Genomic DNA, 15,450 nt, shown 5'->3' with positions numbered 1-15,450 from the left:
AATACATTCTTTGTCTATATAGGCTCCAAGAGAGCAGGTCTTTGTCTGTTTTGTTTACCACCATAACTCTTGCCTAAATAATGCCTAATATATAGTTACTGAATATTTGTTGAATTAAAGAATGGTGAACTTCCCCTTAGAATGGTCAAATAAAAATGCAGCTATTTCATTAGGGGGCATCTACATAAAAGTATGGTCTGTAAGTTGCCACAGAGAACTCTCCAACCTTGTCCTGAGGAGCTTTGAGCCTGGCTGCCAGTATTTTAAGACTCTAGCAGGGGAATGGTTGAAGGTTCAACATGTAGAATGTTACTTAATTCCCTTGATGTCAGTGAAGGGTGCTCCATATGACATGTTAGCTGTGTCTGAGTGTGCCATGTTTCAGAGTTCCTCTGATTCAACCTTGCAAGACAGTAAACTTCCTCATTCTGCCAGGCCACAGGTAGACGGGGCCAACAGAGGGTCTGATAGTCCTTCCAGTTTGTTCAGTCAGTTTTTCTTTGTGTGTAATCCTACCCCACTCCCCTACCTTCAGGTGGACCTGAGCGTGTCTGGACTCTGCAGTGCAAATAAATGCATGGGCTTCCTCTACCAGCCATCTGTGCAAGCACCCAGCAAATTGAAATTTTAACTCAAGTACCTCTCACCCATCCTCATTTTATCTTCCAACATTTTTTCAAACTCTCTTGTGCACTATTATCTCCTTTTCCACTTTCTTTGTCCAAGGAGGTTTGTACCTTCTTTCTTCTCTTAATATTATCTTACTAGGATTTCAGAAGAACAAGTTGACAAATGCCCATGTTCAAAATGCCATGTTGAACTAGAAGTATCATGCAGGTTTTCATTATTTCTAATGGCTGAAGTATCTTCTCAAATAAAATCCTGTGCAGAAATCCCGTGTGTAAAACAAAGCCATCTTCCTTTGGTTCTGGATAACCGAAGAAGAGGGTCTGGGATATCCCTGCCCAGAAAATGCCTCCCCTCCTCATTTCCCTTCAGTGCCACTCTGCATGTCCTAGCTCCAGTGCCCCTCACCAAGCCTCCATTTCACTGCCTCTCTCCATCACTCCCTACACGCCTCCAAAGCCCACCTGAAACTCTTTAGGCAGAGCAAGCTTGGAAAAATCACTGAGTCATCTACCCCCGTGGGAGACACAGCTATCTAAACATATATGTACTTCACAGTCACTCATAACAAGCTACACTTGTTGACTTGCCATAAGGAATATTATTTATATCCTGGGGTTTTTTTTTTCAGATGTTTTCATCTCCACATTCTGGGATGAGATCATACTCTGTGAGAACACAATGACTTTTTGGATACCCTTTAAGACGATGGCTAATGATGAGACTTAATGTTTCTAAGAAATACCACTTTTTCCCTGTAAATTGGAAGTCTGCAAAGACTATCATCCCCTCCTTGTCAGTAAAATGTAAGAGAAAAGCCTCAGGAAATGTTCAGTTGCAGTTGTATAACCTACCTTCCCCATCCCTGTTTTTCTAACCTATTACAATCCCTGAAATTTTTCACTGAGCTAGAAATACCTCACCTCTTACTTACAAAAGGACTTGAAGGATGTTAGAACTTTCAAGCCCACTAATACAGTGCTCCAAAATGCACCAGAGTACATGTGTTGAATTATTAGCTAATCAGAACCAGGTAAATCTTTTCGACTGGGTGATTCCAAAGAGCTCAGGGCTCCATTTTAAATGAGGCCAAGGGCTTGAAATTAATTGGCCAAAAGCAATACATTCTGAAGTGCTGAGCCTACTTTTAAGACGAGACCCACCCCAGTTTTGGAAGCTTTGGCAAAATAATAGAATTCTGTTTATGTATTTTAAAGAACATGCATTTACCTGTAAGAATTAACTTCATGCACGTTGTGTGGAAAATCATGAAGTAACAGAGGGGTCTTCTGGGAAGACATGTTTGAGCTGCTCCTGCAAGTGTAAGTCCTTCTCGATTGTCTTTTACATTTCAGCCCCACTGAATTTTTCTAATTGGTGCTGTCTCCCAGAGCACTTTTTAAAAGAGTGACAAGCTGTTAAATGTAGGCTAGGCTTCCAGTAATCCCATAAAGACATTTCATGCCTAATACTGCAGCAAAGGAATTTTTTATATTGCTTCATAACCCAAATTATTAAATTTGACTTATACCAAAATGTAGCAAATATAGGAAATGCCATTTTTTTCTTTCTTCAAAATCCACACATAATCAACCTTTTCAAACTGAGACTTTATGACCTTTGTTATTTTTTCCTATTTGAAAATGTTTCAGCAAAAGCTTTACAAAGGCTTATAGGGAAATGAGGAAAGTGAATTACCTACTATATTTTTGAAATAGGTTTCTAAGAAATATTCAGTGTAGTCATGTTCTTGAAAAAAATATTCCTTTTCTCTTACTACTAGTATTATACTTTGCTATAAAATATTTTTCATTGACCACATTAATCTTGAATCATCATTATATTTTGGATTCTGAGTTTATATAGCTCAGCATTATTAAAGGAATGCAAACTGGCCTGGCTGCTATGAGAACAGAAGACAGAGTGGTCATTAGTAATGGACCTCTAGGAAACCTTTCATTTTTCAGACATACAACCTGATCTGACATTGTAGAGAAAACATGTGCGGCCTCCATTCTCCTTTTCTCAGAGTAACCACAAAATAAACCTCTCTCTTACCTCTTACCCTACCCCAAGACAGGTTTTATTTGCATACATATAAATAGAAATACAGCTTAATGTAGTCTTTTTCATAAAGTATACGATGGGAAGGTGTAGCCAAAATAGGCTATACGCTTCTCTCCGAACATTGTAAATATTATGAAAAACAGAAATTCCCCAGAGAGCTTTTGAGCAGCTGGTTTGAATAATGATTACTGTTTACTCATCTCAACCATTCCAATATCCGCAACTCATTTCTTTCCTGATCTTCTAGGTTTATTGGTGAACGACTAAGACAAGACCAGTAATAGATACCTACCACCTTCTTTTGTGTCTGGTGTGGGGATAGGGGCCGGGAAGGGGGGCACCATAGCCCAGGGGGTTGTATCAGCTAGACAGATAACAGTGATCCAGAGAGGCTTGAAAGAAATTGACTCACAGGAGCTTTGAATATGAGGAACTGAGAATCTGTATATATAATCTGCCACGGAATCCCAAGTTGAACAAGCATCATTTTGCCAGGAAAGTGAATCATCCCTTTGTCTCTAACAGTAATAATTTTTGTACTATTTCCTGGAAGAAATAAGCAGTGTAGTCATATATACCCAGCATGGGTGAGGTTGTCCTACTTCAACACAGTGGAATTTGCTTTCACTGGCATCTTTCTTGAATAGGTGCATATGGTCACAACCTATTTATAACATGTAGCATATCTTTTAAACTTCATCTCAATCTCGTACATGTGAACTAATAATTTGCTTAGGAAACCCTTCATGTAAGTAATTCCAAGATACACGTCACGGTAAACGGTAGTTTACAAACTATTGCATACAGAAAACCTATCATTTTTTTATGCCCTCCTTCAAGGATTACCTCTACTTTTCTAAAATATCACCCAATTTTAAAAGTGAAGCAAGATGTGAAGTGGGTCTTTTGAGGAGTAATAAGATTAAAATGGCAAAACAAATTTAATTATGTAAGCAATTCTTCTCTTTCACAAACCCGAAAGAAAAGCAAATTGGTATTTGTGAAATTTTCTTTGTCTAATAAATAGCCTCACTTTACAATAATGCCGATGACCCCAGTTTAATTAGGTGCAATTAATTTTGTGCAAGCGAAATTTGACATCTTGCTAGAGGCAGAACCAGCTGTACCCTGCCTTATGAATTTTTTTATTATCACCAATGAGAATTCAATTGTCGGAGCTATTGCGAAAGGGTGGGAGGCAGGGAGGAAAAGGCCACAGGGCTGCATTTTATATTTAAAAATGGCTCCAGTGGACAGCTAAATGTTTAATTAAAAGAGCTTCTAGGAATGATTTTTCATTGGCGCATCATCTTTGACAAGTTATCATGACTTTATTACTTTATTACTGTGGTTTACGCTCCCTTTGGACGGTGCTTGCACACATGTGTCTGGACACACGCAGTTCACATGAAGACCAGACTCCTTTGAGAGTTTACAGAAGATTCGCTGCTACAAGAAAACTCCCACTGACCACAAGTGAGCTATGTCATCTAGAGGTTTAACACAGTCCTGTTGTCCAGTCTTAAAAAAAAAAATTTCTGTGCCTTTCAGAATGTTCCTTAAATTTTTTTTCATGTCTCTGAAAAGAGAGAGGGTGCGCACGCCTGAGGGAGGAGCAGAGAGAGAGAATCCCAAGCAGGCTCCGTGCTGTCAGTGCTGAGCCTGATGCAGGGCTCAAACTCACAAACCTGAGATCATGACCTGAGCCAAAATCAAGAGTCAGACGCTTAACTGACTGAGCCACCCAGGTGCCCCTCCTTCAGATTGTTCTCGTTCGGATTATTACGTGTATTAAAAACCCATGGAAGGGGCACCTGGGTGGCTCAGTCGGTTGAGCGGCCGACTTCGGCTCAGGTCATGATCTCACAGTCCGTGAGTTCGAGCCCCGCATCGGGCTCTGTACTGACAGCTCAGAGCCTGGAGCCTATTTCAGATTCTGTGTCTCCCTCTCTCTGACCCTCCCCCGTTCATGCTCTGTCTCTCTCTGTCTCAAAAATAAATACACGTTAAAAAAAAAATTTTTTTTTAAAAACCCATGGAAGATATTTTGAAAAACCACTGTCAATTGAATGATGATGCATGCCTCCTTAACACTTAGAATTATTATTTTAGTTATTGAAAGAAGCCTTCTAAACTTACTTGGATATCCGCTTTTATCACTTATGTCTTGTACATACAAAAAAAGAAAAGAAAATGTGTAAAATACATTGGTTAAGATAGTCCACTTTCAGAATCCAATTGTTCACTTAACCACTTTCCCTCAGAGTTGTCCGTCTTTGCTTTTCCCCACAACATCACCCTCTGTGCCCTTGGGAGATGCTGTGCATCACCTTTCAAGCCACTGGCCCTTCTGCTACAGGTTTTGATGCTGGAGCTTTCCTGTTCTTACCAGAAGGCACGAATATCTGAACTGCCAGAGCCCACATCTTCATTAGTGGTCCTTAACTGATTTGTTGGCTGAGGGGGCTACAGCTCAGTGAAACAGTCATGCCACGAGCCGCCTGGGTGGCTGAGATCGTGAGACAGCTGACTTTAAAGACGCCAAAATATGAACAACCGTGCTTCATGGAATCAATGAAATTCAGCAGATCTACTGCATTCTTTTTAATGACTGCATATAATTTGAGTGACCCCACATGAAATCATGAAAGAGAATGTCTTCGAGATAAAGCTTACTCTACAACCAAGCCTAAATAGTAGCCCCAACTGTTTTTAAACATGATATAAAAAGTGGTGAAAGCAGTGATTCAGTATTGAAGAGCGTAAAAGAATTTGCTGTGGAGAGTGTCTCCAAATCCAGTCATACTCCTCAAACACATGCACAGGCATGACTCTCCAACTGCCATGTCTTTACCCCAGACACAGGAACATGATCACCCAACTCAGGAAGCAGCAAGCAGCTGAAATTCATCAGCAGGTCAGATGGATGCAAGTTTAAACCCAGTCCGGGCCGAGAGGAGTAATTAAACAGTCTGGCTTTAAAAAGACAGACATTTAAATGTATATCAATTACTTCCGAGTCTGTAATCTACTGCAGATCCAAGGGGGGAAAAAGGGGGCCCAGACCGGGCAGGGAAGGGATGTGAACGGTTGAATCAAAGAGTCCATCTCCAGAAACGTTCACTTATAAGAAAATGTTTCTTGCTGCCCTTCAAGAGGATCTCCCACCCCCAGCCCCCTGCCAAGAACAAAAGCCCGGCCTGACTCATATGTGAGTCATGCTCTGTGCATAGCCTCCATTTGAGTCAGACACACAACCATCCTCTTCCAGCTGTCAAACATTTAATCCTACTCACCTTTTCTCCAACACACAAGCGCTAATCAGCTCATCCATTCTCTCTCCTTTTCCCTTTTTAATTCCTGCTGAATGCCCACACATGACAACTCAAAGGAGCTCAAAAGAGAACAATTCGAAGTCAACTGAATTCCTTCCACCAAAAAATATCTAGGTATATTTCCTGCCATTTTTTCTATGCATAATATATCTTCACATTTTTGTTTACAAAATTGAAATCATAGTATATGTACTGTTTTATAGCCTGATTTTTCTTCACAGTATATCGGGAACATTTGCCCATGTTCATAACTGTTTTTCTATCATTATATTTTTACTAGCTGCATAATGGCCATCATATATTTTACTGTAGTATACTTAATCTCTTCTTGTTAGATACTGGAATTGTTTCCAGTTTTTTGTTTTGTTCTTGTTTTGCCTTCTTTTTTCATCTTTTTTTTCTTCCATTCATGGACTTATTCTATCCTTCTTAAAGTGCCCTGGCTTCTCAAAACAGACTCTCACAGAGTAAAATACCAGCTCTGTGACCTTGTGTAATTTAATCTCTGAGCCTTAGTTTTCTCATGTACAAAATGAGGGTCATAATGCTTACTTTATGTGTATCTGAGGAGTAGAGGGAATATATATGAAGTGCCTTAGCACATAGTAGATGATCCAAAAATGTTAACTCTTTTTATTTCAGAGTGTAAATTGCTTAGAAATCATTTGGCTTTGATTAAAATGTAAGTAGACCACATTTGGCACCTAAGAGAGATGACTGTTTCATTCCATCATTATTCTAGTATCAGAAGAAGCCTCATTCTGGTCTTCGGTTCATGGTAGAAAATATTTCTGGTGAAATGCATTTTTCCATCATGAAGATCCTATAACTCCAAATTGAATTACATCTAAGTGGTCATTAGTGAAGAAACTGGAGGACACTGATGTGAAATTAGAACCAACGGCTGTCTGGGGAACGCAAGTATTTATAGCTCTCGAGAGACTCGGGTTAGGATCCAGGGGCTGTGACGCTTCACCAAAGAGAAGCTGGGGACGGCTAGTTCTCCTTTCTATCAGTTAATAAGACTCTGTGGCCATGTGGTGTTGGATGCTTACCAGCCATCATGTGGACATGTACAGATGGAAGGTCCAGATCTAGCCTTAGAAAAGGGAGCAGAAAAAGAGATTATGTACAGGATTAGGAGAAAGAAAAAACCCCAGAGCGGTCCATTTACACTCCAGTCACCTTTGGAGCTGCCAAATGCCTGAGTCCTAGAAGATATGGGGTCAGGATGGGACATAAAGAGACATGATGTCCTCTCTTCTCCCCAGTCCTCTGTTTGGCACATAGTTTGAAACTACCGCTTACTTCTCGGGACACATGCCTGCTGGAAGGTAGGCTTTCCCATCTCTCCTGCATTTATTTCCCCCACCCCTGCTTCACCCAGACGTCCTTTCTTCTGTAGTTCCTGCTCGGTCACCCTTCTTGGTTAACACCTTATGTAGTAATGAATGTCCAGGTAGTAAAAGTATTCTTTTCTCATATCTAATATAGGGAGTGTCTACTGAGTGTTTTTTGAGTTCTTTTCCGATGCTCTATATATGCCACATTTCTGTTTATACATTATGATTTAATGATCCAAGCACTTGGTACCTGTTAAAAGACCAGGTTTTTGTTCATGGCTCAGCTACTAACTATGCATCCACTTAATATAGGGGCCCTTAACTATAAAATGCCTTCAGGGGTCAGCAGGAAACAAATGATTGAAGTAGCCTAGATAAAAGGCAATAGGGAGTAGTGGGGACTATAGAAAACTAGAAACTGTATGTCCTGGCGAAAGCACTAGCCTATTGGTGCCATGGGGTTCGCGGAGATGTTATCACCTGAAATAGATGAATGAATGAGTGAACAGTTCAATCTCCCCTTTCTAATATAAAAGTCATTTACAGTACTTTTGTGTGAGTGTGATGGTATATGTTGGACCAGCACCATTCACACCTGTTGTGTAAATATCAATCTTTTTTAAAAGTCCAATAAATTATCATCCCATGCATTACACACCACTTAGCAAAAGAAATGAACACAATCCTAAGGTAAAAGAAAAAATAGCATTTTAGAATAGTGTTTTCACAATAACAAATATTGGGCAGCAGAAGAGGAAGGGGTCAGGGTTTGGGGATGGGAAAAGTCTTTTATTAAGGACTAGCAGCACCTCATTTTAACCCATCTCAGCACATTCTGTAGAGACACCGTCACACCTTGAGGACATCTGGAGCTTACTGAAACCTCAATTGTGCCCACATCCTTTCTTTATGACAAATCCTTAGAAAAAATGAAATGTGTTTACAGCTACCTTTGGGTAATTACAACCCACATTATCTATTCCTTCCCTTTTAAAAGTTTCATGAAATAGAAAAAGATATATTATAAAAATATGAGTGATTATTCATTATGTATAAAGCCTTTGAATAATGCATCAAAGATCCATTAAAATAAATGGAAATAACATAATTTTAATGGCCCAGTCACAAACTAATTGGAGATATTGACAACAAATGATAGGGCAGGGCCAGTGGCTCTCACGGCATCTCTGGTTGTGGATAGAAGATGAGCAAGGTGTGTTTGAAATCCACAAGCATATGGGAAGTTCCTCCTCTCTCTGCTTCGTGAGGAAAACCAAACAATTGCCTTAGAATTATATGCAACTGCAGGAGGTAGAAGTCCTTTAAATCCTTTAAATTGCCAGACATACAGACAAGATCTAATAAATCCAAACCTGAGGTTAAGTGTAGTATGGGGAAAAGGGCCCTGGATTCAAAAACCAGAGGTTTGGCCTGTTGTCTCTTGCTTTGTGACCTTGTACCAGTTATCTGTTGCCACAATGATTATATATAATTAAAAAAAAAAAAAACACCACATCAGTGACATACAATGATAAACATTGATTTCCGCTTAGGAGCCTGTAAGTTGGCTGAGCAGTTCTGCTGATCAGAGCTGGGCTCAGATGTACCTGCAGTCATCAGATGTACCTGGTGAGGTACCTTTGACTGCCCTTGGCTACACTGTCTCTTGCATTGTATATGGGGCTTAGGTGGGGACAACTGCTGATTGAACTCTGTGCTAGGAAGTCACTCATTAGCCAGCAGGCCAGCCTGGACTTGTTCTGACGGCAGTGGCAGGGTGCCCTGAAGGGGAGACTTGGAACTGGAACACTGGCACTTCCTATGCATCCTGCTGGCAAGACACAACAGGAGGCCAGCCCAGGGGTGGGGAAATAGACCTCATCTCTTGACAGGAGAAGCTGCAAAGTCACATTACAGAGGCGGCAGGTGCAGAGAGGGGAAGAATTGGGACCATTTTAATAAATCAGGTGGTCAAGGTGTGGGGAACTTACTTGATTTCTCTGAGTAACTGTTACCTTGCCTGTTACCCACAGGTGGTTGCACAGCCCAAAAAGAGAGTATAAGCAAACATCATTTTAAACTCCAATTCATTGCAACAGTTCAAGTGAAGTTAACTAAGGGATGATGTAGGGGGTAAAAACCAAAGAATCTTAAACACTTCTGTGTAGATACTGCTGATCTAAGCTGGTACTGGGAGATTGCTATTTCAGAAACACTGGGGCACCCAAGTGGCTCAATCATTTAAGCGTCTGACTTCAGCTCAGGTCATGATCGCATGGTTTGTGGGTTCAAGCCCCATGTCCGGCTCTGCACCGACAGTGCTGAGCCTGGTTGGGATTCTCTCTCTCTCCCTCTCTCTCTGCCCCTCCCTGACTTGCACTTTCTCTCTGTCTCAAAATAAAGAAAGAAACTTTAAGATCAGAAACAGCAAGTAATTCTGGGATTCACAACTAGCCTCAGAACAGCCCAGACCCAGTCACCTCAAACCAGGGCCCAGGACCAAGGCCAGATTCACAGTGGCTACCACACAACTTCAAGTCACGGCAGACTTTAGGATCATCAATCACATCGTTTCTCTCAGGGAATAAACTGGTCTTGTCCTTGTATTTTGAAAAAAAGTATTCTCTTTATACCAGATTATATTATCACTTGGCTACGTGCTCTTAGTAGTTAAAAACTTTTCACCTCTGCCATCCTGTCTTTGTTGTGCATATTTTAATAATATCCCCAGCAATGGTAGTTGGAAGTCAGCACAAATGTTTTACAAGAAATAGTCTTCCTCACCCTAAAAGCCAAGGAGACGTTGGTGCTGAACATCCTGTCGCCTGTATGCCTTCCTGATGCTGGCCAGTAGGCACTGTCGCTAAGAAAGCCACTTCCACTCACACGGAGATGCCCAGAAGACACATTTCGTCTTTGTGTCTTCATATTCTGAGCATTCTCCATCCAGAACACCCTCTTTCCAGATCCCAGGGCTCCCTGTCAGTAACTGGGCTGCAGTGTGGGTTTTTCCCTGGCTCATGGTGCATAAGGAGAAGCGTTTTCCAGGAAAACCAGGACACAGACCTTTCAGATCTCCTATCGACAGGCAAGGCAGATGTCAAGCAGCCTTTTGCATGCAACGCTCCAGTAAATGCCACTCGAAACATCAAGCAACCTTGAACTGGATACCTTAAATTATATCGCTAATTAAATGATGATGATCTTGTTTTGTTTTCACCTCTGACTGTGCCTGAGAGATGCAAGCAAGCAAATTCGCTCCCTGGCAGCTTGGATTTTGCAAGACTGGGTAGCCTGGTTGTAAGTGAGGCCAGATGCACTGCAGGGTGAGGGACGGAGGCCAGGGACTCCAGCTTGCAGGGATGAGCCTAGAGCAGCCAAGCTTCCCCCGGGGGTGGGGGGATGGGTGGGGCGGGTGGGGAAGGGGCCCAGAACAGGGGTTATCATTTCTTGACGCTGTGACACAGAGGCCTTCGAGAGCGCCAGGGGCCCCACTCACCCCCCAGCCAGGCTGCTGCTTGAGATCAGTGATGGTGTTTCCCCGAAGCCGCCTTCATCTTAAAACCTGCTTAAAGGCTAAAGGCAAACAAATCCTTCTTGAAACCTGAGTCCATTTTAAGATGTCTTTACTAAAATCCCCTCTGAACCATTAGCTGATATGTCATATAATTTCCTTTCCCTGAGAGTAACATTCTTGGTGATTACCGCTATAAGGAATTATAAGTCTCACCCCATAAGAAGCTCTGTTCAGTTTCCCACGGTGATAATGTGGTACTAAGGCGATTTTCTGAATTTCTACCTGAGGTGTTTTTTCATTTCATTCTGACTTAGTAGTCAGAATCTTTCCCCCCCCCACCCTTTTTTTTCCTTTGACTTTCCTGAGTTAGATATGCTGTATGGTTTGGTTGATTTAGGTTTGAGTTGATCCTAAGCACAAAGGTCATTTGGGGGCAGGACAACAGAATTTACCGTCAGACCTTTTTCAGAATGAAAATGTATATCCCTGGATATTTTAAACCTTATTTGGTAATGGTATCGTGGGTTATATTATATTTTTATAATTTGGGTATCCAGTGACAGACACTTCTTTTCAAGACTTTAGCTATCCAGTAAATAGAAAATGCAACATAATCCTAGATTCAAAGTAGGTTTAATTTAAAATGTCTTTTTTATTTTAAAATATGCTTTTAATGTGTTTTTTTCATTTGCAGTTTTACTTCCCACTATTTTCCAATGCATATATCTTGAGGTTTATGTTAGAAATGGGTTGATCGAAGGGGTGGTTGACAAACTACAGATAATTAATTTTAAAACTTAATTTATGTGGGATCGAAGGGTAATGTGAACATACTAGATTTCTCCAGGGACAAAAAAATTCCAAAGGAAGAAAATTAAAAGGAGATAAATTCCAGCTCAGTAAAAGTCCAAGCTGCCTAACAGTTAAAGACAACTTGAGGACACTCTTTCAGAGGTATTCAAGGTCAGGCAAGGTATTCGAGTAAGTGACTTTAGAGGTCCCTTTACCAAGTTGCATCACCTTTAAAATTCTGTATTCCTTTGTCCAGGCTTTCAGAAAGTAGAAAAAGGAGGATAATGAATATGTACAGAGGACCTGCCCTGTGCCTCACTCTGAGCTGTTTTCATTTTTCTTACAAATCACTGAATTATTCACCCCATTTTACTGATGAGGAAACTGAGTTTCACAGAAGTTAAGTAAGGGGCCCGGGAAAGAAGTGAGGATTCAGAACCTAAGTCTGACCGACACCAAGCTCCCTGCACTGATCATAGCAGAACCTGTGCCTTCTGCCTCCAGCAAGGGCCTGGCTCTTTAAGGCAGGCGGGGAACAGAGCCAGCCTGCAGAGGGGAAGGCTGCCTTTCCTCCTGGACCTGCAGTAATTACAGAAGGTACCAATAGGTGGCAGTGCATACATATAACAATGACGGTGCCTGTGTTAAATCAGTAGATTTTCTTTCTGGATTCTGTGTCATTTTCAAAGAATCACTTGATATGAGTCATCTGAGCAATTTATACAAAGCATCCCTACCCAATGGAATAGAAAAAGATACTAATGTCAACTACCAGATCAGTTACTCTTTACATTTCTCCCTGTGATAGTAATAATGCCAGAGCAATTCAGTGCTGGCTTCCTAAACCTGGCTTAGACGGTCTCCTTATGATCTCTTGCTGCCTAGGAGGCTCCTTCGCCTTTTCTAAGCTTACGCACAGACTGGGACTAACAGGAAATGCTTGAAAAATTACTTCTTTAGGGGCACCTGAGTGGCTCAGTCAGTTAAGCATCCGACTTGGGTCAGGTCATGATCTCACAGTTCGTGGGTTCCAGCCCCACGTCAGGCTCTGTGCTGACAGCTCAGAGCCTGGAGCCTGCTTCGGATTCTGTGTCTCCCTCTCTTTCTGCCCCTCCCCTGCTCACACTCTGTCTCTCTCAAAAATAAATAAAACATTTGGAAAAAAGAAAAATTGCTTCTTTAAAGACTCTTTATAGGAGAACAGTATTGAAACGTGTCCAGTTTCAAAAGAAAGTTAGGACACTGAGTTGAATCCACTGTCTGCCCTTGCGTGTAGCAGACACACAGCCGGTGACCCTCTGTGGCCACATCTCCAGCAACATCACTCATGGAGCTGCAGGATTCACCACCAACATAATGAGCTCCCGAAAAGTCTCCACTTCTGAGGCTCTGTGTACGCGAGGCAGTCTGCTGTGTTACAAGGTTGTGCCTTTCTGACTGGGTTTGGGGCTTCCTTAAGTTTCTCTGGCACGAACCTGTGGTATATGTTTTTTTAATGACATAAATGGGCTCCCTTGGCTGGCTTTTGGCAATTTGCTTTAAGCGTAGTTTTCCTTCAGGCAATCCTAGTCTGTGTATCTGGGGGAAAAAAGGAGTCTTTCTTCAGGGAGCTGTGGCCCTGGCAAGCCGGCTCTGGTGAGCTTCGTTGAATTGTCTCCATCGGACAGGACACTAGATGACACCAGGCAGCTTTACTCTCCTGAGGACCCCATTCATCTTTATCCGCAGGAATGTAAACTCGGTGACTTGACACATTGCATTTTGCACAGCTGTGTTTGGTATGGTGCTAGGTGCTACTATATGTGGATTTAAATTGTCTTTCACTTCACATGAAGTTGGTATGAAAAAAATAATATAATATTAGCAAAAGTTATCACTTTATCATTTATCAAGTTCTCAACTCAGTAAGTCATCATTATTCTCCTTCAGTAAAAGTTACCATTTGTAAGTTGGGAGTAATATTGGTCACTCACTTCTCCGTGCGAAGAACACAATGAAACTGCTTTCTGTCAATGAAACCGGACGGCTCTGATGAGGGCCACCTGATAACAAACAGCTGAGTAGAATGAGTGTCCTGTTTGCTTCTGCCCAGCCTGCAGAGTGGGATGAACCTGCAGATATGCTTTGTCAACGACAGCGGCAGTGATAAGGACAGCGACGCTGATGACAGTAAGACTGAAACCAGCTTGGACACCCCCTTGTCTCCCATGGTGAGTCCAATACCACCAGAGCTGTGCGTGTGTGCTTTCCTGGACATTTAGCTTCTTTTTTTGTTGTTAGTCAGGAAAAAAACATGGCAGAGGTTCAAAAAGAAATGTCTCTTGCCATTTCTCGACATAGCGTGCTCCTAAAATTTGACAGTGATTGAAAAATCACAAGGGTGATACAATAAGGAGACATAAGCGCTTGTTAAAGTTAGCAACCACTTTCATATTAAACCATGAGAGAAATCACATGTGCCCTAATAATTTGTGCTAGATACCAATGCTTCCCCATCGGGCTTAGAAGTATTAAGCACAGACCAGCGGTAGGACACGTTTTAAAAGGCAGGGTGGGGATCCAGGTGAGGATGAGAAGGCCAGCACCCAGAGACGTTGCTCCGAGAAACCAGCAAGATAATGTGTGTGAAGCATTCCTTACTCATTCCTTGCACACATATTCCAAAAGGTGGCTTAGTGATCCCGGGACTGTATTGCTGGAATTCCTTCCTCTCTGTGAAGTCTCTATCACTTTTCTTACCAAAGATCAACCAACAGGAAACCGTGTTGGTCCATGAGCACAGTGCAACGTCAACTTCAATGGATACCTGACATCCCATCCAGAGAACACTCTAGAGAATAACACACTCACTGCCTTAGCTCTGGGTTACTTTTCTGTGTCTGATCACTTCAGGAAAGTTTTGAGACCACGAGCCAAAGAAACGTCTCAAGTTTGTCATAAATAGATTCTCCCTGTTGTCATGTTACTCTGCTAAAATCAGAGCCTGTTCGTGGCACTGAAGAAATAAACCATCTTTTTTTTTTTAATTTTTTTTTTAGCGTTTATTTATTTTTGAGACAGAGAGAGACAGAGCATGAACGGGAGAGGGGCAGAGAGAGAGGGAGACACAGAATCGGAAACAGGCTCCAGGCTCTGAGCCATCAGCCCAGAGCCCGACGCGGGGCTCGAACTCACGGACCGCGAGATCGTGACCTGAGCCGAAGTCGGACGCTTAACCGACTGAGCCACCCAGGAGCCCCAAAAATAAACCATCTTTAACGTTACTTGAGATTGGTACAGACCAAATCAAGTGGCGAGTCGCATCGGTGACGGGGACCCTCAGTCACTCGAGCGGGATCAGGGAACACTGTAGCCCATCTCCAAAGATGGTACCTGAAAGCTCAGAAAGCTCAGGGCTGCTCTTTTTCCCTTCACAGAGCAAACAGAGTTCTTCCTATTCCGATAGAGACACGACTGAAGAGGAATCCGAATCCCTGGATGACATGGATTTCCTCACAAGGCAAAAGAAATTGCAAGCTGAAGCCAAAATGGCCCTAGCCATGGCCAAACCAATGGCCAAAATGCAAGTAGAAGTGGAAAAACAGAACAGGAAAAAGTCTCCCGTCGCTGATCTCGTAAGTAGCGAACACTGAAACGCCAGCAAGTGTTTGGTGGCTGCAAACGGTTGACGCTGTTCCAGTTCTTTCCCAGAGTTATGCAAACTTGGGTTTCTACAAGGCAGTTTGTAAAAAGTACTGTCATTGAGAAATATTTGAGTTCGTTTCTTTTT

The 15,450-nt window shown here is 42.0% G+C and overlaps 1 protein-coding gene across 4 annotated transcripts in view; it reads left to right on the top strand.

Annotated features, from left to right (window-relative positions):
- The window catches only part of LOC122229659 (schwannomin-interacting protein 1), a 122,190-nt gene that overhangs the window by 98,934 nt on the left and 7,806 nt on the right, over nucleotides 1–15,450 (top strand). For all 4 annotated transcript variants that reach the window (XM_042955005.1, XM_042955007.1, XM_042955009.1 and 1 more), the window contains 2 exons: nucleotides 13,774–13,891; nucleotides 15,098–15,295. In XM_042955005.1, the coding sequence (XP_042810939.1) occupies nucleotides 13,774–13,891; nucleotides 15,098–15,295 (316 nt within the window). The remainder of the gene's footprint in view (nucleotides 1–13,773; nucleotides 13,892–15,097; nucleotides 15,296–15,450) is intronic.

The sequence above is a fragment of the Panthera leo genome, chromosome C2, assembly GCF_018350215.1.
Source record: "Panthera leo isolate Ple1 chromosome C2, P.leo_Ple1_pat1.1, whole genome shotgun sequence".
In the NCBI taxonomy this organism is placed as follows: Eukaryota; Metazoa; Chordata; class Mammalia; order Carnivora; family Felidae; genus Panthera; species Panthera leo.
This window is presented reverse-complemented; position numbering and strand designations above follow the sequence as displayed.